General features: G+C 32.9%; 1 protein-coding gene, 1 long non-coding RNA gene and 1 pseudogene across 2 annotated transcripts; 2 read left to right on the top strand and 1 right to left on the bottom strand.

Moving 5' to 3' along the window:
• The first annotated feature begins 5619 nt into the window (after positions 1–5619).
• Positions 5620–9424, top strand: LOC116125339 (annotated as a pseudogene).
• Positions 9425–12065: 2641 nt separating this feature from the next.
• Positions 12066–15355, bottom strand: LOC116125338 (anthranilate synthase beta subunit 1, chloroplastic-like). The gene is made up of 7 exons (XM_031411075.1): positions 15148–15355; positions 14864–15021; positions 14332–14402; positions 14172–14209; positions 13958–14068; positions 13674–13773; positions 12066–12159 (listed from the first exon to the last, which is right to left on the bottom strand). The coding sequence occupies exons 1-7, from the start codon at positions 15236–15238 to the stop codon at positions 12066–12068; spliced, it is 663 nt and encodes a 220-aa protein (XP_031266935.1). The 5' UTR covers positions 15239–15355.
• Positions 15356–20355: 5000 nt separating this feature from the next.
• Positions 20356–23864, top strand: LOC116125367. Its single transcript, XR_004127315.1, has 5 exons — positions 20356–20524; positions 21193–21322; positions 21432–23460; positions 23555–23598; positions 23691–23864. It is a non-coding gene; the product is annotated as an uncharacterized LOC116125367 (long non-coding RNA).
• Positions 23865–25996: the final 2132 nt, after the last annotated feature.

Raw genomic sequence — 25996 nt, 5'->3', positions numbered from 1 at the left:
CATTATTTTTTTGCTAATTATAGATTGATTGCAACTTGAATTGAATTGCTTTGTCATAATTCAGTTTAAAAGAAATTGTAAATTATTGGCCACCAAGTAATGTTATCTACTTGTGCTTTATTTTATCTTCAATAATAAGGCCTAAAAACCCAGAACAATTGCTTTCAAATCTCAAGAGACACTAATTGCAGCAGATGGGAGCTATATTTTTGAAATATATTTTCAAAGGAAAAGGTTTATTTATATATAAATATATTAGAGACAATTCAGAGGGAAAATGCATCACTAACTTCAACTTTTTAATAGCATATTAAGATACATGTTGAGTAAGTGCTGCTCATTATGTCTGGATTCAGCTGCCTCCCTCTTCTCTATCAGTTTGATGAAATTTTGAACAATTGTCTTGCCTTCCGCGGTTATAATGCTTTCAGGATGAAACTGAACTCCCTGCAAGATTTTTGCAACTTAGTTTCGATTGTAATATCCATTTGCGCTTATGTTTAGACTAAGAAAAATGTAAAGAGAAAAAAAATATTTATGGGAACTGAATGATGTTTTTGAGAATATCTTTGGCATAATATGATGATACAAGCCATATAGGATTAAATAATCTGGCAAGACAACTATGATTTTGGCAAATGAAAGCTAGTGGGACAAATGTGTTGATAACAATTCAATAAAAAACACATCTCTGGGATGTATTAATACAATCTTCAATTTACAATGTCAGTGCCTTTCAGTATACGTGTCAATAATCCCTTATTAACCTAGGAGAATGATTGTTCTAACAAATCACTTTTTTATGTCACCCTATGTAGATTTTGTTTATAGTTCATTCATGTGGACTAACAGTTAATCAGTCAACTTCCCATCCCATTGTGGAAGATATGCATTATGGCCTAATTATAGATGTCACAACTCCAAGCAAAAACTTATTCAACCAAAAATAGACCAGAAAATGAGTACAAACCTAGGAAGACATGGGAAAGGAATAAGCAGGGAAGGTAATAACGTATTCAAACTATAGATTTCACATTTACTAACACAATCATATATTTGTTGTCACTTATTCCCTAACACAAAGACATCATTCCCAATACCAGAACTTCTCATCACTCTTCTAGTTGGATAATAAATAACTTTGTAAGTTTAAAAGAGAACAGTGTTTTACCAGAAGATGCTTATGTTCTTTGTGACGAGCAGCCTATTATGGCCATCTTCCGTCCATGCCGTAACTCAAGCACACTAGGAAAGCTTTCTGTTTCAATCACAAGGCTGTGATATCTACCTGCTGTGAAAGGACTGGAAAGGTACACAGAAGTAATAATAAAAATATCTACCATTGCTATCATGTAAGTGAAAAATTAAATAAACAGAAAAAAGGTTACATAATGGTAAATTACTGCCTCACCAATACATTTCCACTAAAATAAAATAAAAGAGTTCATTTATATAATAGAAAGACAAGAAGAAGATAGAAAATATAGGTATAGCATTGTTCATTAGAAACCCAATTCGGCACTGATACATTTGTCAACCAAGCTAAGCCATTTCAGAGCCCTGACAGCACAGAGACTAATACACAAGCGGCTCTATTGTTAAGTTGCATCTAGCCTAGAATTCAGAGCCTTATCTATTTTAAATGGCCAGGTTTTACTGCACCTGTGTCTCAGGCATATATCTCTGCTTGCTTCTTAAGTTTTGAATAAAATTATCAACTTCAATAAAAAATTCTGATGAAATTTTTTTTCCAATTTATCTTTAGAGGGAATAAGACAATTAGAAATAAGCAAATTTAATACCATATCATCTCTCACAGAATGCATGCAAGCAAGAACTGAAGATGTTATTGTTATTAAAAACTTGACTATTGAAGACATAATGATCTAAGCACATCTGAGGAATTTTTTTTTACTTTTTTTCATATTTTAACCTACTGCTATTTCCTACAGTGTAATTATTGATAACGAAAATGCATATGGTAATTAGATTTTTGCTTTTTTTTAATCAAAAACTAGAATCAAACTGTGCAAAAAGCTTCTCAATTATTCCCTAACACTGCATATAGTAATCGGTAAAGGTAAAATACTAATATTATCTCACAACATAGAGTAGCAAACTGAGCTGTTCTCAAGGACAAACTATATGGCAATAAGGTCCAAGTTATATCATCAAATCGATCTAGGCAAATACAGAGCTATAAGCAATGGATCATCAAGTCATCAATTAGATGAGTGACACAAGTTGCTGTCATTACTGGCAATGTTACTCTTGACATAAAATTGCATGCCCTATAAGCATGTTGCTAAAAAACTGACAGAATATTCACTAGTAATACAATGATTTTTAACACCTGCAATAAAAAGAACATATAGACCACTAAAAAAATGACTTCTTTGCTAAACGAGAACCAGCTCCAAATCTAGGAACCTATCAAACATACTATAACCTACTTTAAGAAGTTTCATGCTAGCTGAGTACAAATTTTGAGATGTTCAAACAGGCGCATACATCCCTACAAGATTCCTAACCATATAAAAAATCCTACAGAGAAATCTGGAGGAAGGGAGACTGAAAAAGTGGCAAAAATGAAGGCAAGGAGCCATGGGTTAGCTGATTATCCACCCAGCAAACAACTGGTACTTAGCATAAAAAGACATTAAGATGTCTCTAGTTAACAGTTTTGATACGAAAAAGGACATACTCTAATAGCAAAATTATACATAGCAAGTGGATCTAACACATTTTATTATGAAGATTACTTAATGTTGCAGAGGAAATGCTCACATACTTTGATAATCCAGTGAACAAGCCATCCTCCCCCTTCTCATCATAATATACAAGAGAACTTTTCATGCATGACACCTAGAGGAGATCGCACAACCTTCCCTAAAACACATCAGAACCAAAAGATTAGAGACCAGCATGCAAGTATCTTAGCAGCAACAATAAATAGTAGCACTAGATTGCTCGATCTATTTTTCTATTTCATATGAGGTAGTACATCATGTAAAAATATATGCAACATGAAACAAGGTTTAAGAGTTTACACATCCCAGAAGACTCACCTCCAAAAGCCTCTCCAATGCATTGCAAACCCATACACACACCAAATAAAGGCACAGTAGGTCCTAGCTCCAAAACAGTCTGCAATGATATTCCAGAATCTTGGGGTGCACCTACATATAGGACATGGAGTATGACAATCTTCAACTTTTTTCTTTTACTTGTGGGAATGTTGGTGCATATAGTTAAACAGAATACATTTAAAAATATAATTACCTGGTCCAGGGGAAATAAGCACTCCTCTTGGATTTTTCCTACAATAAGTAATAAAATAGTCAACACCATTGCATGATACACATAATTAATTGGTCAGACAAAGAACTAATCTAAGAGATAGCCAACTATAATATATTTGCCAAAGCACAAGTTCTTACTTCTTTAGTTCATCCACAGTCAATCATCATTCCGGTAAACCTCAAAATGACACCCCAACTCTCCCATGTACTTCAAAATCATAGGAAAAAGTATCAGAAAATAAGTTTTGATCTATTAATAGAATATGAGAGAGGAGAAAGAGAATAACCAAGAAAAATAATGTTAAAGAAATTGTCTCAAAACACATTACGCCTGAACTTTTACAAATATGACAATAAACATAACTAATAGCAGCATTCTACCAGAATTTCCTTAGAAGTTCAGTAAAAATTAAAAGGCGCATGGGACCATATAGAAAACTTCAAATAATAAAACCAATAATTTGTAGACTATAGAAAAAATAGAACTTTAAAATATAATGCGATTAAAATGAATTTCAATTCCCAGCAACATTCAGCAAATCATGGCTATTAAACTCAAACATTTGGCCCATGTAAATACATATATTACACAAACAACCATTCAAATGGAAAAAAACAAAAAAAAATTCGCCATTAAGAAACAAATAAAAAAGAGACCAAACCTGGCAAAGATTGTAAGTGAAACTGTCATAATTATCAATGACAATAATGGGATTGTTACTTTTCTTCTTATTGTCATCCAAAACAACAGATGTAGAATTGCTCTTGCCATCACAATTTTCCAAACCCATTCCCTTCTTGCCCAAACGCACTCCTGCAACAATCAACAAATTTTAACACTCCCCAACACAAACCCACTTCGAATTTCATTAGAAATCCCTCAAAGTTTCATTAAAAATTTCACCATTAGGATCACATAAAAAACATTAAGAAAGTTACCTGAGGTGGTGTTGAAGTGAAAAATGAAGCTTTTTATGAGCTGCGAGGGAGAGAGAGTGCCTGGGGTGAGAAAGCAAGCAGCAGCCATTACTGTTGACAGAGCGTGAGGGAGTGAGAAATTGATTTCACAGCACGTGCTTTTATGTTTGAAAGAGAAAAAAGGTGCCTTTCATTTGTTTAGCTTTAGTTTGTTGGTTTTGTTTTTATTCTTGTGAGAGAGTAAGGATGGAACCGTTTCACGAAAGTGACAAGTTCACTTTGGAAATTTGGTCTAATCCGTGTTGAAATTTTGAAATAAAACTATTTTTCAATTTTTTAAATAAATTATTTCAAAACCCACAAAAAAAAAAAAAAAGTTAATTAATATAATTTATCTGTAATTATGCACTTAATTGTCGTATCACCTAAAATACAAATCTGACAAAAGATTTACCTACTGAAAGAACAAAGTTACTCACTTGGGTTAAAACTGAAAAATTATTGATAATAAACGGCTGAGATTGGCTAGAGAATCTACTTCTTGGGATTCTGATTATTGTATAGAAAATTCAACTCATAGATCAGCATTAGCATCATCCTCAATGCAACCTCGGGATCTCTCGATCAGTAAAAGTTCCCATGCATGCATGCATGCATGCATGGAGATTCACCTCATGCGTACGTTAGCCACCTCCTTCCCTTTTAATTCTAACATACACCTCACTCGACAGCATAGTTCAGATTACCGTTGTGTCCTTTCCCAGGCAGTGTGCACTTTTCCCTATAAGTTAAAAAATTAACAAAGTCGATAAATTATTTTAATTTAATAAACGCGTAAAAAGTGGAGCCCACAAAAAGTGACGCCTTTCTCGACGGACGTTGTACAAGACAAACTTTAAAGGGGATTGAGATATCGGACTGAGCTCCATAATTAACGGCGTTAACGTGGTACGCTTGGCCCATTAATTGCGGCATATCTGAATGGGACCCAGATGGGCCAACGGCTAGGAGGTGCTGACGGGGAGGAGACAAGAGGTCACGTCAGCTCAGAAACTCACTGTTGCGGTGTAGAGACTAGGATAACATCTGTACCCACAAATCAAGAGGAATAAATAAAACAATAAAATAAATTTTAAAAACCTAAATAAAAATAAAAATGAACATACTATTAAAATAATAAACTAATAAAATGGGTATTTTTCAAAATTTTAAGTTAAAACAAATAATATATTAATCAAATCTTAAATTTAATATGTAAAAATAATTTTTTTTATTTTTATTTTTTACTAATATTTCCCTGAATTCAAAGTTAAAAATAATAATGATAAAAGTGAAAAAATTACTGTTGACAGAACACATGAAAAGAAATATGAATTTTGGGTAAAAAAGTAAAAAAAGCATGGGAGGAAGAACAGACATAAAGAGCATAGCTGAAAACGAGCCACGTGAGAAATCCGTGTCAAGTGCCCGGGCGCCCAAGTTTGATGATTGGCCCACGAGATTTTCGTTTGATGGGAGCGTTCACTTTTTGTTCCATTAATAGCCCTTCCGCTTTCGCTTTTTGTTCCATTTAATTCTTTCATTATCATATCCAATCAGTTTATTTATATAAAAAATGATTTTATTTAAAATCTAATATTTAGTTTTAAACAATTTTGAAAATTTATTATCAATAGTTTTGAAAAGTATTACAGTATAATTAAAAATATTGACCTTAAATGTTATTATTCTATTACCAAAAAATAAATAGAATATAAATTTATAGTTTAAATAATTAAAAAAATGAATAGATAAATAGGCCAAAAAACTATTGAATAGTAATTTTGAGGGTCAACGAGGGCATCAATGGATAACCTGAAACGGGGCGGCGAGGGGCTCCAACGCACCCAACGGCCGACCCGGACCCACTAAACCATTTTGGGTTTTGGTTTGATTTTGATAATATTTATTTAAGAATAATACTTTGGGTACTAATGGATGAGTACTAATATGTGTACTAACTAAAGCATAATACCCGTACTATGCGCATAGTACGGATACTATGCTTTAGTTAATACACATATTAGTACTCATCCATTAGTACCCAAAGCATCACCCTTTATTGAAAGACATACTAAAGGAGAAGCTCTTTTCGGCCCCAAAAGTCTATAAATCATTATTTTTACCCCTAATGATGTATACTTTCTTGTATTGTGCTACTTCCACAATCACTATTGTCCTCTACTTTCTAATTTTGATTATTATAATTTTGGGTACTTTATCCCTCTTTGAAGACTAGAAAGTTTGATTTCCAAGCTTTTTTGATTTAATATTTCAAAGTCTTGGAGGAGGGATAAAGTGACTACTAAAATTATTATTAAAGAAATAATTTCCATTGGTATGATTATCTTTCATTTTATTTCAAAATTTATAATTAATTAATTTACATCTTCATGATCTTCACCTATTCATCATTACAATGAACAATTTGATGATAATCATACATGAAAAATGTTTTATTTTTCATTTTATACATGGAATATATGTTTACTAATATAATCAAAAGATTTTTAACTAAATTGCAATAATTATTTAAAGTTAAATCCTACTGTTTGATTTAAATTATATACTAGTTTACATTGATGAATATATAGTTTCCAATTAAAATTTGTTATTAAATAAGATTGTGTTTAGTTATATATTTATTTCATCCCTCTTACAATAAATTCATGATATTAACTAGTTATTTTCACAATTATTTTTATTTATAAATATGAAATATTATGAAGAATATTTGTTATTAATTTGAAAATTTAATAATATTTGTATAGTTGCATTTATATTGTGTGGAATGTTTGAATTTTGAAATTAAAATGAGTTTCTTAAAGGTGATGATAAAAATAAATAAGACATGGGTTTTTAACTTTTTTGGTTGAGGAGATTTCAGATAAATATTTAAGAAAAACCAAAACAAAAGACAAAAAGGAGTAAAAGTTGAAGATAATAAAAATTTAATTTAAAAAACAATACAACTCTTGTCTTTCATCTCTATAATCAGGCCTCTCTAACTTATTCTCTTCACACTCAGAGCTAGCTGTACAGAGATGATATTCCTTTCCTTTCCAACACTCCTCTTTCTTGTTCCTATTATTCATATTCACACAATTTCGTTTCACATATTTTCTAAAAAAACTCAAAAAAAAAAAAAAAAAAAATCATTCATTTTCTATATGAATTGAAACAACACATTCAACAGTTCATTCCATACTCGGAAAAAAATAGTCCAGGATGGGGTCTCCTCCTTCTCAAATGGTTCTTCTCTCTTTGTCTTCTCCCCTTCTTGTTTGGCTTCTCGGGTTTCACAAAAGCCCCCTCTTGTACTCTTTGATGGAGGCTAACACATTTGTTCGGAAATGATAATCTTGTTGTTCATAAAGATGGAAAATCTGTTCATTTAATTTAGATGAATCCACAGGTTTTGGTTTTTTTTTTTTTTTTTTTTTCCTGTGCTCTTTTCTTTTTCTTTCTTTGTTTTGTGGTTTTTACAAGTTTTTGTTTGTTTTACAGGTTTGGATTTGTGTCACAGGATCTTTATCTTCATGGGTTCTTCAGTACTTCAATTAATTCCATCAGATTATAGGCTGGAATTGTTGTTGCTTCTATGTGAGTTTCTCTTCTCTATATTTCTATTTTTTTTTTAAATTTCTAAAATATTATTTTCTCTTCTCAATCCTCTGGTTCTGCAACTCTCTTACTTAAAAAAGTTTACGTTCTCAACAAGGTTCTTGACATAACCAGATGGGATCATGCAAATTTTGCTTTCTGGACAAAGTTTTAAAATTTGGTTGCAGATGTCAAATGGCGACATATTTGAGAAGAAACCATGATGAGTAGACTTTGAGTTCTTGGGTAACAATAAGAGGCAAGATTGGAGAATTCAAACAAATATTTATGGCAATGGAAGCACCAGTGTAGGCAGAGAAGAAAGATACAATCTTGGTTTGATCTTCCGATGATTCCATCATTATAGTATTCTCTGGACTGATTCAGATCATGTAAGCATTCGCCACCATTCTTTTGTTTTTTTAACAAAATTTCAGTCATAATGTCCATCCTTAAACGGCATGGAATTTAAGATTTGAGATATGACATGATGCTCTTGTATGTTGTTTTTGTATCTGGAGTTTCTTTTTCAGGAAAGTTTGTGGTTCTTACAGCATGTGCTCTGTTCTTCCAATTATTGCATCCCCTGTTTTATCAATACCACTTTTCCTTAATTTTCTAACTAATTTTAACAATCCTCTGTTTGCTTTCAAGCAATAGCTATGGGTAGGATTAGATATTAGATTGAAGTTCTAGAGTTTCATGTTCAGGGTTTATTTAACAGTGACAAGAGTTTATTTTAACAGTGACCTTTCACTTTCATTTTGCTTCACGAGATCCTCTTTCCTTCACCATGGTATATCATTTGTGAATTAACAAAACATCAATTCAATGTTAGTGATACTAGTGGTCACTGCTGTATTTGTGGGCATGAATGCGAAAGTCTGAACTGAATGATATCTAAAGAATCAGCATGTTGGATGTTTTGGATTTAATTCTTTTTGTGCTTTGATGATTTATGTGTTATATTTCTTATGTGGTATGCTTTTCTGTGGCAGATTTTATGTAGACAATATTCCCATTAGAGAAGTTAAAGAGAACAGAATCAATGGGAGGGGATTTTCCTTCTAAGCCAATGTTTGTATGCAACAATTGGGATGGTCTGATTGGGCTACCAATGGTGGCCAATATAGAGTGAATTACAAATACGCCCCTTATGTCACGGAGTTCTCCAACTTCATCCTATGGCTGTGCAGGCGATCCCATGGAACAAACATCATCAGTGCGATCTAACCAGACTCATCCCTACTGGTGTTACCCCATCGCAAAGAATTAAAATGGACAACTTAGGAGGAAACATATGACGTATTCCTATTGCTATGACCAAATTCGATACAAGTTCCTTTCCGAGTGTGTGATTATTCCCCTTGAAGCTGAAGCCTCAAAGCTATGATCCAGTTACATTTGGAGGGCGGTCGACGCCGCCACGGCAAACACCACATCGAAGCCACGCTAGCCGGTCCACTGATGCATTTGACAAAAGCTGGTACAAATTTATATTTATGATAGGTCATATTATGGTCCTTGAGTTTGATTTAGTTGGGATAAAGTTATTTGTGTAGTAGACAGGGAGATAGAAGGCACAGAAGGGATTTTATTGAGGGTGATAAGAGAGTTTTCTTTAATTCTATGGTTGATGGATGGTGGTGGTGGGTATGTTTATAGTTCTTACGTTTTGATTTATCATTGATGATGTTGGTATTTTTTTTTTTTTTTTTTTAATTTGAAAGTTATTGAATTCTGTGATAATTTTCTGTACTCTTATGAACACCCTCATGGGTTGAATAAATATATATAATTAGCATGGGAGTTAGTTTTTAGAAATGTGTAGGTATTGTAGCATTCATTTGTTATTGTTTAAATTGATAAAAATATAAAATGTGTAAATATTATAAGGTGAAACTTTGTCATGTTTAGAGGACCTTTTGTCAACTATTAGTTGGAATAGGGAATGGATGAGTCAGTTGGATTTGAAAAATTTTTGTTTGGTCTTAACAAGTGAATCAATGGTTTAAGTTTATAAGAATTTTTGTCTTTTGATGGAAAGAATATTTTGAAGTTATTAAGTTAAATTATGATAACTTGTAATGTAGTGGTGGGCAAACCACAAGACATGGGACCTATTTTCACATGTCAAGTCTACAAAATATATTACAATGCTTTTATTTCTTCCACATTTCAAAGAACCAAAAAAAAAAAAAAAAAAAAAAAAAAAAAGAAAGGAAAAATTGTAAGAGATTAGATAATCTGTGCCTTAAAGGGCTGCCAATGGAGAAAAAATTTTGGTGAAAGGTGCCAAAAAAGATAAAGTAGCAAGCATAAAATGTAATTGTCATTTTCAGTAAAGACTAATAAACCAATATTAACCCCACATATTATTAGCTGCTGAGATTGGGCTTTTGTTTGTCTATGTTATTTGGCAAGTAATTCAATAACTTATTTAAATCAACAATATTAAAAATTTGCCTTTTACGGCACTCATCTGATTTTTCTACTTAATTAAACCTCACATTTATTTTGTGTAATTTTCTTATAGAGTGGGTTTAATCCAAATCAAGAATATCTGGCCCTTTGGTAATTTGGGTGTGTGTGATAATAATCCACAAAAACTATTTATAAAAAATAAAATAACCCTGATGAAAGGTTTGAAAAAAACTATTCCCATGATCTTCATGAAAGTCGCTTGAAAATCAGGGTTCTTGGGGTTAATGAATTGCAAAATTCACACCATGTGGTCATGCTTTAAGGAGATAAAAATCTTGAAGAATTAGTTGAACATTTCTACATCACTACACTTTCTTTTTCTAGCCAGCCACCTTTGAACTGGAACTCAAAACCCAGAAATTTTAAAAAAATAAAAATAAATTTTAACCAACAAATCTTTTAGATTGCAATTCATGATAGTTACTTATCCGCAAGGCTTTTCATTTTTGTCACAGAATTCATGGAAAAGCACAACCACTATCCATAAGCCTTTCATTATTTTTTTGCTAACTTATAGATGATTGCAACTTGAATTGAATTGCTTTGTCATAATTCATTTAAAAGAAAATGTTAAATTTGGCCACCAAGTAATGTTATCTACTTTTGCTTTATTTTATCTTCAATAATAAGGCCTAAAAACCCAGAACAATTGCTTTCAAATCTCAAGAGACACATAATTGCAGCAGAGATGGGAGCATAACTTTTGAAATATATTTTCAAAGGAAAAGGTTTATTTATATATAAATAAATTGAGGCAATCGGAGGGAAAATGCCACACTAACTTCAACTTTTTAATAGCATATTAAGATACATGCTAGATTAAGTGCTGCTCATTATGTCTCTAGTTCTGGGATTCAGCTGCCTCCTCTTTTCTATCAGTTGATGAAATTTTGAACAATTGTCTTGCCTTCTGCGGTTATAATGCTTTCAGGATGAACTGAAACTCCCTGCAAGATTTTTGCAACTTAGTTACGATTGTAGTATCCATTTGCGCTTATGGTTAGACTAAGAAAAATGTAAAGAGAAAAAAATATTTTATGGGAACTGAATGATGTTTTTGAGAATATCTTTGGCACAATATGATGATACAAGCCATATAGGATTAAATATCATCTGGCAAGAAAACTATGATTTGGCAAATGAAAGCTAGTGGGGAAAATGTGTTTAATAACGATTCAACAAAAAACACATCTCTGGGATGTAGTATATACAATCTTCAATTTACAATATCAGTGCCTTTCAGTATACGTGTCAATAATCCCTATATTAACCTAAGGAGAATGATTGTTTCTAACAAATCACTTCTTTATGTCACCCTCATGTAGATTTTGTTATATAGTCATTCATGTGGACTAACAGTTAATCAGTCAACTTCCCATCCCATTGTGGAAGATATGCATTATGGCCTAATTTATTAGATGTCACAACCAAGCAAAAACTTATATTCAACCAAAAATAGACCAGAAAAGAGTACAAACCGAGGAAGACATGGGAAAGGAATAAGCAGGGAAGGTAATCACGTATTCAAACTATAAGATTTCACATTTACTAACACAATCATTATATTTGTTGTCACTTATTCCCTAACACAAAGACATCATTCCCCAATACCAGAAACTTCTCATCATCTCTTCTAGTTGGATATAAATAACTTTAAAGTTATAAAAGAGAACAGTGTTTTACCAGAAGATGCTTATGTTCTTGTGACGAGCAGCCATATTAGCCATCTTCCGTCCATGCCGTAACCTCAAGCACACTAGGAAAGCTTTCTGTTTCAATCACAAGGCTGTGATATCTACCTGCTGTGAAAGGACTGGAAAGGTACACAGAAGTAAATAATAAAAATATCTACCATTGCTATCATGTAAGTGAAAAAATTAATAAACAGAAAAAAGGTTACATAATGGTAAATTACTGCCTCAAAATACATTTCCACTTAAAATAAAATAAAAGAGTTCATTTATATAATAGAAAGACAAGATGAAGATAGAAAATATAGGTATAGATTGTCATTAGAAAACCAATTCGGCACGTTGATACATTTTGTCAACCAAGCTAAGCCAATTTTCAGAGCCCTGACAGCACAGAGACTAATACACAAGCCTGGCTCTATTGTTAAGTTGCATCTAGCCTAGAATTCAGAGCCTTATCTATTTTAAATGGCCAGGTTTTACTGCACCTAGTGTCTCAGGCATATATCTCTGCTTGCTTCTTAAGTTTTGAATAAAAATTATCAACTTCAATAAAAAAATTCTGATGATAAATTTTTTTCCAATTTATCTTTAGAGGGAATAAGACAATTAGAAATTAAGCAAATTTAATACCATATCATCTCTCACAGAATGCATGCAAGCAAGAACTGAAGATGTTATTGTTATTAAAAACTTGACTATTGAAGACATAATGATCTAAGCACATCTGAGGAATTTTTTTTTACTTTTTTTCATATTTTAATCCTACTGCTATTTCCTACAGTGTAATTATTGATAACGAAAATGCATATGGTAATTAGATTTTTGCTTTTTTTTTAATCAAAAACTAGAATCAAACTGTGCAAAAAGCTTCTCAATTATTCCCTAACACTGCATATAGTAATCGGTAAAGGTAAAATACTAATATTATCTCACAACATAGAGTTAGCAAACTGAGCTGTTCTCAAGGACAAACTATATGGCAATAAGGTCCAAGTTATATCATCAAATCGATCTAGGCAAATACAGAGCTATAAGCAATGGATCATCAAGTCATCAATTAGATGAGTGACACAAGTTGCTGTCATTACTGGCAATGTTACTCTTGACATAAAATATTGCATGCCCTATAAGCATGTTGCTAAAAAACTGACAGAATATTCACTAGTAAATCAATGATTTTTAACACCTGCAAATAAAAAGAACATATAGACCACTAAAAAAAATGACCTTCTTTGCTAAACGAGAACCAAGCTCCAAATCTAGGAACCTATCAAACATACTATAACCTACTTTAAGAAGTTTCATGCTAGGCTGAGTACAAATTTTGAGATGTTCAAAAAGGCGCATACATCCCTACAAGATTCCTAACCATATAAAAAATCCTACAGATGAAATTCTGGAGGAAGGGAGACTGAAAAAGTGGCAAAAATGAAGGCAAGGAGCCATGGGTTAGCTGATTATACACCCAGCAAACAATCTGGTACTTAGCATAAAAAGACATTAAGATGTCTCTAGTTAACAGTTTTGATAAGAAAAAGGACATACTCTAATAGCAAAATTATACATAGGAAGTGGATCTAACACATTTTATTATGAAGATTACTGAATGTTGCAGAAGGAAATGCTCACATACTTTGATAATCCAGTGAACAAGCCATCCTCCCCCTTCTCATCATAATATACAAGAGAACTTTTTCCATGCATGACACCTAGAGGAGATCGCACAATCTTCCCTAAAACACATCAGAACCAAATGATTAGAGACCAGCATGCAAGTATCTTAGCAGCAACAATAAATTAGAAGCACTAGATTGCTCAATCTATTTTTCCATGTCATATAGAAAGGTAGTACATCATGTAAAAATATATGCAACATGAAACAAGGTTTAAGAGCTTTACACATCCCAGAAGACTCACCTCCAAAAGCCTCTCCAATGCATTGCAAACCCATACACACACCAAATAAAGGCACAGTAGGTCCTAGCTCCAAAACAGTCTGCAATGATATTCCAGAATCTTGGGGTGCACCTACATATAGGACATGGAGTATGACAATCTTCAACTTTTTTCTTTTACTAGTGGGAATGTTGGTGCATATAGTTAAACAGAATACATTTAAAAATATAATTACCTGGTCCAGGGGAAATAAGCACTCCTCTTGGATTTTCCCTATAATAAGTAATAAAATAGTCAACACCAATTGCATGATACACATAATTAATTGGTCAGACCAAAGAACTAATCTAGGAGATAGGCAACTATAATGTATTTGCCAAAGCACAAGTTCTTACTTCTTTAGCTCATCCACAGTCAACTCATCATTCCGGTAAACCTCAAAATGACACCCCAACTCTCCCATGTACTTCAAAATCATAGGAAAAAGTATCAGAAAATAAGTTTTGATCTATTAATAGAATATGAGAGAGGGAGAAAGAGAATAACCAAGAAAAATATATGGTAAAGAAATTGTCTCAAAACACATTACGCCTGAACTTTTACAAATTATGACAATAAACATAACTAATAGCAGCATTCTACCAGAATTTCCTTAGAAGTTCAGTAAAAATTAAAAGGCGCATGGGACCATATAGAGAAACTTCAAATAATTAAAACCAATAATTTGTAGACTATAGAAAAAATAGAACTTTAAAATATAATACGGTTACAAATGAATTTCAATTCCCAGCAACATTCACCAAATCATGGCTATTAAACTCAAACATTTGGCCCATGTAAAATACATATATTACACAAACAACCATTCAAATGGAAAAAAACAAAAAAAAATTCGCCATTAAGAAACAAATAAAAAAGAGACCAAACCTGGCAAAGATTGTAAGTGAAACTGTCATAATTATCAATGACAATAATGGGATTGTTACTTTTCTTCTTATTGTCATCCAAAACAACAGATGTAGAATTTGCTCTTGCCATCAACAATTTTCCAAACCCATTTCCCTTCTTGCCCACCAAAGGCACTCCTGCAACAATCAACAAATTTTAACACTCCCCAACACAAACCCACTTCGAATTTCATTAGAAATCCCTCAAAGTTTCATTAAAAATTTCACCATTAGGATCACATTAAAAAACAGTAAGAAAGTTACCTGAAGGTGGTGTTGAAGTGAAAAATTGAAGCTTTTTATGAGCTGCGAGGGAGAGAGAGTGCCTGGGATGAGAAAGCAGAGCAGCAGCCATCACTGTTGACAGAGCGTGCGGGAGTGAGAAATTGATTTCACAAGCACGTGCTTTGATGTTTGAAAGAGAAAAAGGGTGCTTTTCATTTTAGCTTTAGTTTGTTGGTTTTGTTTTTTATTCTTGTGAGAGAGTTAAGGATGGAACCGTTTCACGAAAGTGACAATAAATACCCTCCTATTTATTGCAATTTTTAGTTTTAGACTTATTTAACCTATATTTATTTGGAATACATAAAGCATAAAATAAAAATCTATAAATAATAAGCGATGCTAAGGTGGGGGCTAAGGGAATGAGGATGAGGTTGGGGGTCGTACCTCCAGTTTAGGGGAGATTACCATAGGCCATGTTTTCAAATTTATCAATTGGATGATAACTTTCACGCTTTTATCATTGATTACCTTCAAAGTCTGAAACCATATCATGAATACCCCTTTTTGTCATCAAATGGACCCTCAAAGGAATTATTTTTTTTTTATTTATTTATTTTTTTTTTACCCCTTTGCACTAACCCCGTCATTTTGTCGTTAGGTTTGCAGAATACTTTCTAATAAGATTAAACTTACCATTTTACTCTAACACTTTCTTATAACACCAAAGTTACCATTTCACACATTTACTACAAATGACAACATAAAAAAGTTATGGCAAAAAAGTATCCGTGATACAATTTCAAACTTTGAGGATAGTCTATGGTAAAAAATGCAAAAATTGTCATCCGAATGATAAATTTAGAAATCTTAAGGGTAGTCTATGATAATCTCGCCTTGTTTAGGGGTTCTTAATTCTAAATTCCTCTTTGAGAAATAGCTTATTTCTTAACACCTCAAACTTTTCCACAAGTTTAAAAAACCTTGCAATTAACATTATGGGTGCGTTTGGTTCGGAGAATGCTTTATTGTTGAAAATGTAGGATTACCACCCAGTAAATTATCTTGAAGATTACGAGGGAATGTTATATCAATATGTTTGGTTAGATTAGTGGGTATAAATAATTAAGATGTTTGGTTGGAAAGAATAAAATCTTATCGACAAAGGCTTTTATTGAATTGCCCTTCCTTTTTAGTATCATTATTATTTAATTAAATTCCTTTTAACCTCCTATATTTGAGAATTTAGCTAAAACACCCCATCAACAAAGTTTACATTTTAACAAAATACCCCCAGCCACCCAAGACCACTGCCGACCGCCGGCCACCACCGTCGGTCGGCATTATCACCAAAATGGCGCACGACCAGTGAGATCTAGTTAGCCATGCCCGTTTTGACTGTTTTCGGCCAGATCGAAGGCCAAAAACAGCTAGATCACCGTGGATCTGACCATTTCGACCAAATCCATGGCGATTTGGTTATTTCCGTCCAAATCCACGTGGATTTGGTAAAAAACGACCAGATCTATTATGACTGTTTCTAGCCAGATCCATGGCGATTTGGCCGCTTTTGGCCTTCGATCTGGTCGGAAATAGCCAGATCGACGCATGGTCAGCCAGATCCTGCTGGTCGTGCGTCAATTTGACAATTATTGCGGGTGGTCGGCAGTGGTTGTTGGCGGCCGGTGATGGTCTTTGGTGGCTGGGGGTACTTTGTTAATTTTTAAACTTTTTATGGATAAGGTGTTTTAGCTAAATTCTCAAATGAAGGGGGTCTAGGTGATTATTATTTGGTAGACATTTGAGGGCAATTGTATCTGAAATGGTATTTAATTAAGAGCAAAATGGGTAATCTTTAATTTTTATTACTTAACAATCAAACAAAAAATGTCCGAAATTAAAGATAGATCACGGGAGTTACATTTTCGGAGCCCAACAACGACAAAAATACATAAAACATTTGTTTTTATTATTCCTTTCTTCTTCCTCAAATCTTCTTTTCATTTTCTTCTTCTTTCTCAATACTCAATACTCAATACTCAAACCTCATTTCCTCTCTCTCTCTCTCTCTCTCTCTCTCTCTCCCCTTTCTTCTTCAAAGAACATATTACCATACAAAGTCAAGACCAAAATGAAAACCAAAACCAAAATCAAGTCGAAACATATACAAACTCAGAATCAAAATCATTATCGAACCTAAACAAGATAGAGACACGATCTACCCTGGTGTTGCTCAATGGTCTTATGTGGTCTAGTCTAGGGCTGCAAAGGAACAGAACAGTTCGCGAACAACTCGATGTTCGTTCGATAACTGTTCGACATTGTTCGCGAACAGTTCGATATTCGTTCGATAATATGTTCGATCGAGTTCGAACAGGGGCTGTTCGTTCGATTATGTTCACGAACATTATACATTCGACTGATCCATCCGTTCGTAAACAATCTATTCGATTGTTCGTTTGTTTATGTTCGAAAAACATGGTATGCATTATTATAATTTCTATATTTTTTTTCATTTTTATTTTTATTTTTATATTATGTTTGGTTTAGTTTGGATGAATTTTTTTTAATGGTAATCAATAATAAAATATTATGATACTTTTTTTTTTCTTATATATATAATATGTTTAGATTTTTTTTTTTTCCAAATGTCATCAATAATTAAATATATAAGTAGATATCATTTTAATTAAAAAGTAATAAATTATTATGATACATAGGATGACAAATTTAATAACATAATAGATTGTATAATCAAGTGATATATAATATAGTAAATCCAATAACATAATAACTTCGTACTTTTCCAAATGTAATCAATAATTAAATATTATAATATATCATTTCAATTAATAAATAATAAATATAGTATGGTAAATTGATGAACATAACATATTGTATAATCAAGTGATGTATTGCATAACAAATTTAATAATATAATAGCTTAGTTAAATATAATATGGTAAATTGATGAATATAACATATTGTATAATTAAGTGATATATAGCATGACAAATTTAATAATATAATAGCTTAATTAAATACAATATGACAAATTTATGAACATAACATATTGTATAATCAAGTGATATATAGCATAACAAATTTAATAACATAATAACTTAATTAAACCTAAATTAATCACACATTTGTGTTGATCATTTATTATAATAAACCCTTATCCCACTATGAATTTATAGGTGTTGAAACAAAATATATATATAGATAGTAATATATATAATAACCTATAATTTTGATAATTTAATAACATATTTAACCTATGATTAATATATGTATGATAATAATTTTGTATATACATAATTAGACACACACACATATATATATAACAAATTAATCACACATATGTATTGATCATATTACAATAGACCCTTATTCCACTATGAATTTATGGATGTTGATACAAAATATATATGTAAATATTTAAATATTTATGATAATTTATGTAATGATAATAAATATATGATAACCTATAATTTTGGTAATTTCATAATATATTTAACATATTTAACCTATGATTAATATATGTATGATAATAATTTTGTATATACACAATTACACACACACACACACACATATATATATAACAAATTAATCACACATATGTATTGATTATATATTACAATAGACCCTCATTCTACTATGAATTTATGGGCGTTGATACAAAATATTTGGGGTGGAAAAAAAAACCGAAAACCGAACCGAACCAAAAATCAGACCGAAATCGAACCGAAAATTAGGTTTTTTTACGAATTCGGTTTAATTTTGGTTTAGAATAATGGGTAAACCGAATATTCGATTCGGTTTCGGTTTTTTAAAAAAAATAAACCGATTAACCGAAACCGGATTATGAAACCAATTTTTTCAAAAAAAAAATAATTATTTCCTTTCATTAAATCCCTCTCTCTTTCTCGGTTTCTCCATATTTTATTTTATTAAATACCACTCTCTCTTTTTCGATTTCTCCACCTTTTTCCCTTATTAAATGCCTTTCTTTCTTTCTTTCTCTCGATTTCTTCATTTTCTCTTTTATTAAATGCCTCTCTCTCTCTCTCTCTTTCTCGATCTCTTCAATCTTCATCTTCCACTTATATTAAATACCTCTCTTTCTCCTTCTTATTTTTAAACTCTCTTTTATTAAATTCCTCTCTCTCTCCCTTTCTCTGCAAATACGCATCCACCATTTCTGTATCTTTTCCTTCTCTACAACTTCATTTCAACTTTCAATGTTCCTTACTATTCATGCTACCAAACTTCATCGTCAAAACCATAAGCCTATATACTTTATGATTTTCTTTACCACCAGCGGTTGTTTTTTTGGTTGAATTTTCAGTTGTCTCGATTGCCATATATAGTGGAAGACTTACAACTTTTGGGTGCTAAAAACTTACAAGGATGTTGAGCTTGCCATCAAACATCAAAGAGACAATTTCCATCAGCTTCTCTCGCTCAACTCTAATTTCCATGTCACAAACTGAGCCGCTTACTTTTAGCCCCTTACTCATCCATTCCTGAATTCTGGCATCGAGCTCTGTTTGGTTACGTGAACATGTGTGTACTATTGCTCCAAATCCTGCTAGTTCTTCTACTATAGCATATCTAGCAAATATCAACCAGATAGCAAAAACATAAATTGGGCCAAATTGGAGGGTTCTATTGAATTGGGCCGACTGGTCCAGACCATTTTTTAAAACTGGTTAACCGAACCGGATTTTCTGTTCGGTTACAAACCGATTTAAGTAAAAAATCGGTTCGGTTTTGGTTCGGTTTTTTACTTAAACCGGAATTCGGTTCGGTTCAAATATAGGATAAACCGGTTCGATTAACCGGTTTTTTCCACCCCTACAAAATATATATGTAAACATTTAAAATATTTATGATAATTTATGTAATGATAATAAATATATGATAACCTATCATTTTGGTAATTTTTTAATATATTAAACATATTTTATTTATTATTAATATATGTATGATAATAATTTTGTATATACATAATTACACATTTTATACATATACACACACAGAGATATATATATAAAGCCAATTTCACATTTTCTCATACCAGGCCCAGCCCAAATTTTAAAACAAAAATTCGAAGCCCAAACCCAATTCCACATTTTCCCATACCTAGCCCAAAGTCCAAATCCAATTCCACCTTTTTCCTTTCCCTAATTGCGACAGCCTCAAGCCCTCACTCACATCACAGTTCACACTTCACAGCCCTAATTTTTTTTGTAATTTGAGCTTGCTCAACGCGATAGCCCCATTGCCTCAACACTCAGCAGTTAGGCGGGAATAAGATAATCAAACAAACAGAGACAGAGTATAAAGGACTAAAGGAGAGAGATTTCAGTTTTAATTCGTAAACTCAGATTCAAGGAAGCTGCAGTTGATTCTCGTAAGTTATTTCGCTTTCTGTTTTCATGAATCGCTGTTTGGATCTTGAGAAAAGTCCATATTCGTTTAATTTCGCTCATTTTACTCCGGAACAAACAGATCTTGAATTCAGTTTTTATATCTGTATTGCTATAAAATTATGTGAGCTAGATATACAGAGAGTCAGACATTCGATGTCTTTTTTATTTTTTTACTTCGTTTTAGAGGTTTGTTACAGGTAAGGATGAATCATAATATACCATTGATTAATTAGTTTTAGCTGGATTAATGGCGATTTAAGATGAAACTACAATATTCTGGTTTTACATGTTTTATTATATATTTAATTTTTACTGGTAATTACATTCTTGCTTTTGATTTCTGAAGTACTTCATGCTCTCTGAATAGAAGTCCGACTTATGCTTCAGATTTATGTGTTTGCTTATTTAATAATTGATATACATCATATGTTAATCAAGGCTGTGCAGAAAAAAATTATAAAGCAATCAATGCGGTTGGGAGGGGAGGCCTACTACAGTAGCTGGAAACCTGGAATTGATAATGAAACACACAACACTTAAAGCTAATTCAACATTTGATTACTTGAGTGAAGAAATTAGATGAAGTTAGAAGTACTTCTGTTATTAGTTTTTTTGGCATGAGTGATAAAAATATTATTTCTTGTATCAGTCTACAGAAACTAAAGGAGATTCAGAGGCCAAAAGAAATCAACGCAGCACTGTGACATGTAGATCAAGTCGAGAAGGCCAAGAGGAGGGTGTTTCGCTTGTGCATTTTCAACATCCATTGCTTCTAGAAGGTATTAAATTTTATTTCGAAATCATTTTCCAATTTTTGTGTTATCATCAGCTCAAGTGTTGTAAATCATTTCAATTTGTGAATTCTTTCTCTCATGATATAAATATCAGTGAAATAATGGAAGGCTCCATCGAAGCCCCAACCACAAGGGATTCAAATACAACTAGTTCTAACTTGGTTACTCAAGAAACAAGTCAAGAACAAGAGGAGGTCCAGGGGGGTGATCTTAACTCATTTGGAAGGAAGAAAAGGGCAAAGACATTGGCGATGTGAAATGATTTCAAAGATGTGTTACAACTGCCCGACGGAAAAGTAAAGACACAATGCATTCATTGTAAGGTAATCTATGTGCTACCAAAAACGAGGCCCACTACTCAACTTAAATGACATTAAAGGAATGTCTCAAGAAAAGACTTAACGAAAGGCAAGTTAGTAGTGGACAACAATTTTTCCAGCCAAGTTCAAGTAGTGGTGACTCACAACCCACTGTTCTTTGGGATGGAAAATTTGATATGGCGAGGATGAGGGAAATAGCTGCGCAGTGGGTCATGATGCATGAGCATCTTTTTACCATTGTGAAGGAAGAAGATTTTAATCTAATGCAAAAAACTGAGATGCCTGAGGGGGAAAAAATAATGCGCACAATAAATAAAAAAGATTGTGTGTCTGTGTTTGAGATTGAGAAGAAGAAGTTAATGAATGTTTTGAAGAATGTCAACAAGATAAGCTTGACGACAGATTTATGGAAGTCAAGTAACCAGAATATAGAATATATGGTTCTAACTGGACATTTTATTGATGGTAATTGGAGGTTGCAGAAAAGGGTATTAAGCTTTGTACATATTAATCCTCTTCACACGGGTATTCAAATTGATGATTTGGTGTACAAATGTTTAAAGGAATGAGGTATTGAAAACAAGGTGTTCACTATCTCTGTTGATAACGCTTCCAGTAATGATGTAGCAATCAAAACATTAAGAGAGAATTTTTCAGTAACCAGGCGGTTGGTTTGTGGAGGGAAGCTATTCCATGTGCGGTGTTGTGCACATATCTTGAATCTTTTGGTTCAAGATGGCCTTTCTAAAATTAAGGATATTGTTAAAAAAAATCCATGATAGTGTGTGGTACATCAACCAATCGGAGAGCAGGCTCCAAATTTTCTCACAGATTGTGCAACAGCTATAGTTGCCTAGTTGAAAGTTGATTTTAGATTGTAAAACAAGATGGAATTCGACGTATGAGATGATGGTAATTGCACTACAATTTAAAAATGTGTTTCTGAGATTCAAATGTAGAGACTATGGGTTTGTTTATTCTCCTAACGACGAGGATTGGGAGAAAGTTTAGACGGTATGTGATATTTTGGGAGTTTTTAGTACGGTGACCAATTTAATCTCTGGGAGTGATTACCCTACTTCTAATATATTTTTGAATGAGGTTTTCTAGATAAAAAAAATGCTTGATAAAAAGGCAACAGATGAAAATGAATTCATTCGAGTTATGGTGAAAAAGATGAAAGAGAAGTTTGATAAATATTGAGGTGAATGTAATTTGTTGATGTCGATTGCCGTTGTCTTGGATCCAAGATATAAAATGAAGGTGATTGAAATTTCTTTCCCTAGACTGTATCCCGAGTCTGAAGCACGAGCAAATATTGCCAAAGTATGGGATGCATTGTATGAGTTGTACAAGGAATATGTGGAGGAATTCCATTCTTCCAACAATGAAGAAAATGTTGGAATGAACATGTCTACTCAGATGAATGTAGGAACCGGAGCTCCTACTTATGGAGAATTTGATTTAGAACATTATCTTATTGAGGATAAAGATATTCATTCAGAAAAGTCAGAGTTAGATTGTTATTTGGAGGAGTCACATTATGTTTGTCAACCAGGCCCAAACACATTTGATGCACTAGTGTGGTGGAAGGGGAACATCATGAAGCATAAGATTTTATCGAGGATGGCTCGTGATATACTACCCATTCCTATAACCATGGTGGCTTCGGAGGTGACTTTTAGTGCTGGTGGCAGAGTTATTGACCTTTATCAATCATCTTTGTCTCCGACAACTGTAGAAGTGCTACTTTGTGGTAGAGATTGGTGTCGCAATCTCCATGGAGTAAAGAAAAAGAGCAAAGTAAGATCCATGTTTATAAGTTATATAAGTATTTAATTATTTTAATGGTTTGATGTTTATTCTAACTTAATTTTTTTTCCTTTGTGTATTTTAGACAGAGGAGAAATTGGAGATTGATCTTTCCATCGATTGAATCAAGTATATTGATATATGATTACTTTTTTAAGTGTAGCCATATTTAAAATAAGTCTATTATTACTAATGATTTTCAATTTTTTTTTCTTTTGTAGGTTCACACTATATACCATATAGTGGCATGTTCATTCCTTGGAATCCTTTTGGTTGTGCTGTAATGTCTATGCAAAATGCAAATTCCTTTTGTTTGTGTCATGTTTGATATGAAACCAAATTTATTTTGAACGATTTATTGTTATGTTAAATTTATTTTGAAGTTTTATTATTTATGATGGTTAGTTATTTTAATTTACTGAGTTTTTATTGATTTATTTAAAATATAAATATAGATAGAGAGTTGGTTTATTTTCAAATGTTAAATTAAATGGGTATGAATTATAAATTGTTGTATATTTGTTTTTAGAGCATGAATTGGAAAGTTGCTGTATATTTTTTATTTGAACATGTATTCGAACGAGTTATTCGATCAGGTATTTACAAGTTAGTCGAATGATTACGAACTGGCATTTTGTTAATCGAACAAACACGAACAGTCATCCTGTGTTCGTTCAAGTTCGAACACGAAATCGAACACTCCTTCATGCTTATTGAACGAGTTTCAAACAGGGCTGTTCGTTCATGTTCGGTTCGATTGCAGGCCTAGTCTAGTCTAGCCATCGCGTGGCCTAGCGTGGCACTGCTCTATGTGGCTTGGCGTAGCACTGGTCCATGTGGCTTGGCAAGGTATTGCTCCAAGCGTTTCAGCTGAGACATCCATCATTAACCACACCATTTCAGCTCTTAGATCTGGAAAATGAAAAGATTTGAGGATGAGGATAAAATATTTTAATTTTTTTTTCTAATTTTTTTATTATTGGGACCTGTTATGAACAAAGAGAAGAAACACACTTCCAAACTAGAAAAATACTGAATTGTTATTAATAAACAGACTGAATACAACCATCAGACTTTTTTCTAATAAATACATGTTGTACTTGTCTAGAGTACTTAGAATTAAGCAATAACACTCTCAACTTACAGCAAGACTTACTCCCAAACTTTAGCAAAAACAAGTGTAGATTATAGTAAGGGAATTAGGTAGAAAATACTTCACTTATTCTTTAAGGTAATACTACGCTCACAAATCATTCTCACTAATTTTCTCCCATAAATGCGATGTGACAGCTCGCAATTGGTCAGTTCACAATGGGTCCCGTCTGCCCAACAATGGATCCCTCTTGATCAATTGTGATTTGATCAATTACGAGCCGTCACGTCGTGTTTGTGAAAGAAAGTTAATAAGAAGAGTTTGTCTGCCTATCTTTATTGTATTCTTTATATAGAAAAGAGACGTTACAATCTCTTCCTCTTTAAAAAAAAAAAAAAAAAGGCCTTGTCCTCAAGGCTAAAAATATGGAAACCTTTACTATAGCTCAAACAAAATTTTCCAGTGGCATCTTCAGGAAAAAGAATTTGACCATTGAACCAACACTTGAGTAATTAGACGGTTAGATTGCTTAACCACCCAATGATCCAAAAAAACAGATGATTCTAATCATACTCGTCCATCCATATCCATTTGAGGCCCAACATAATCTCCAACTTTCTTCTCAAGGCAAGAAGCATGAAAAACTAGGTTGATTTTATTGCCAATAGGTAACTCTAACTTGCAAGCTACTTTCCCAACTTTTTGCAAAATTTTATATGGCCAAAAATTTATTGAGAGAAGCTTTTGATTTTCTCTTAAAGCCATTGAAGTTTGCTTAAAAGGTTGCATCTACAACCATGTCACCTTCTCAAATTCTCGTTTTGATCGGTGCTTATAAGCTTGTTGCTTCATTCTATTTTAGGATTGGTTTAAATTATCTTTTAACAATCTGAGCATTGCATCTCTATCTAACGATTGTTGATCTACAGCAGCCACTTTGATTCTTCTGGAATGTAAGTAATAAAGATAAGAGGTGGTATGCATAAATAGGGGTGAGTGGTTTCGAGTAATTTGTGTTTTTTGGAAGAATCAGAATCGGAACTTGAACCTGCAGGTTCCTAGGAAAGGAACTGGAACCTGAAATGCAGGTTCTAGTTCCTTACTCGGGTACCCTATAAAAAATTAGTTACCCCCTATTAGTTTAAAAAATGACAAACACACCTTCTTGTATGACTCGGGTGGTACGACCTGATCCAAACGATCTAGCCTTTGGCTAACTATTTGGAGAGTATTGTTGAACCTCTCCAAGTAACTTCTCATAACTGGATCGAGCTGTGAGCTCAGGGAAAATCCGCTGCGGTATTCTGTGGAATATGAGGCACTTCGGGAATAGGATCATTCTGCCCCCAGGGGATCTCCTCGATGTTGGTACTAGTTTGCTCGGTTTCAAAACCACGAGCCATTCATTAGCAAGTAGAACTGATTGATCAGAGA

This window comes from Pistacia vera, unplaced genomic scaffold (assembly GCF_008641045.1).
Source record: "Pistacia vera cultivar Batoury unplaced genomic scaffold, PisVer_v2 Contig163, whole genome shotgun sequence".
Classification (NCBI taxonomy): domain Eukaryota; kingdom Viridiplantae; phylum Streptophyta; class Magnoliopsida; order Sapindales; family Anacardiaceae; genus Pistacia; species Pistacia vera.
The sequence above is the reverse complement of the archived record's forward strand: the minus strand, read 5'-3'. Positions and strand labels throughout refer to the sequence as shown.

What these genes read in the sequence shown, in the direction of transcription:
- LOC116125338 (XM_031411075.1), bottom strand. Translation starts at nt 15,238, where the DNA reads ATGGCTGCTGCTCTGCTTTCTCATCCCAGGCACTCTCTCTCCCTCGCA. An exon ending in TCACTTACAATCTTTGCCAG is followed by an intron (nt 14,403 to 14,863) that starts GTTTGGTCTCTT and finishes ATGATTTTGAAG; the next exon opens with TACATGGGAGAGTTGGGGTG. An exon ending in GCTTATTTCCCCTGGACCAG is followed by an intron (nt 14,069 to 14,171) that starts GTAATTATATTT and finishes TCCTATATGTAG; the next exon opens with GTGCACCCCAAGATTCTGGA.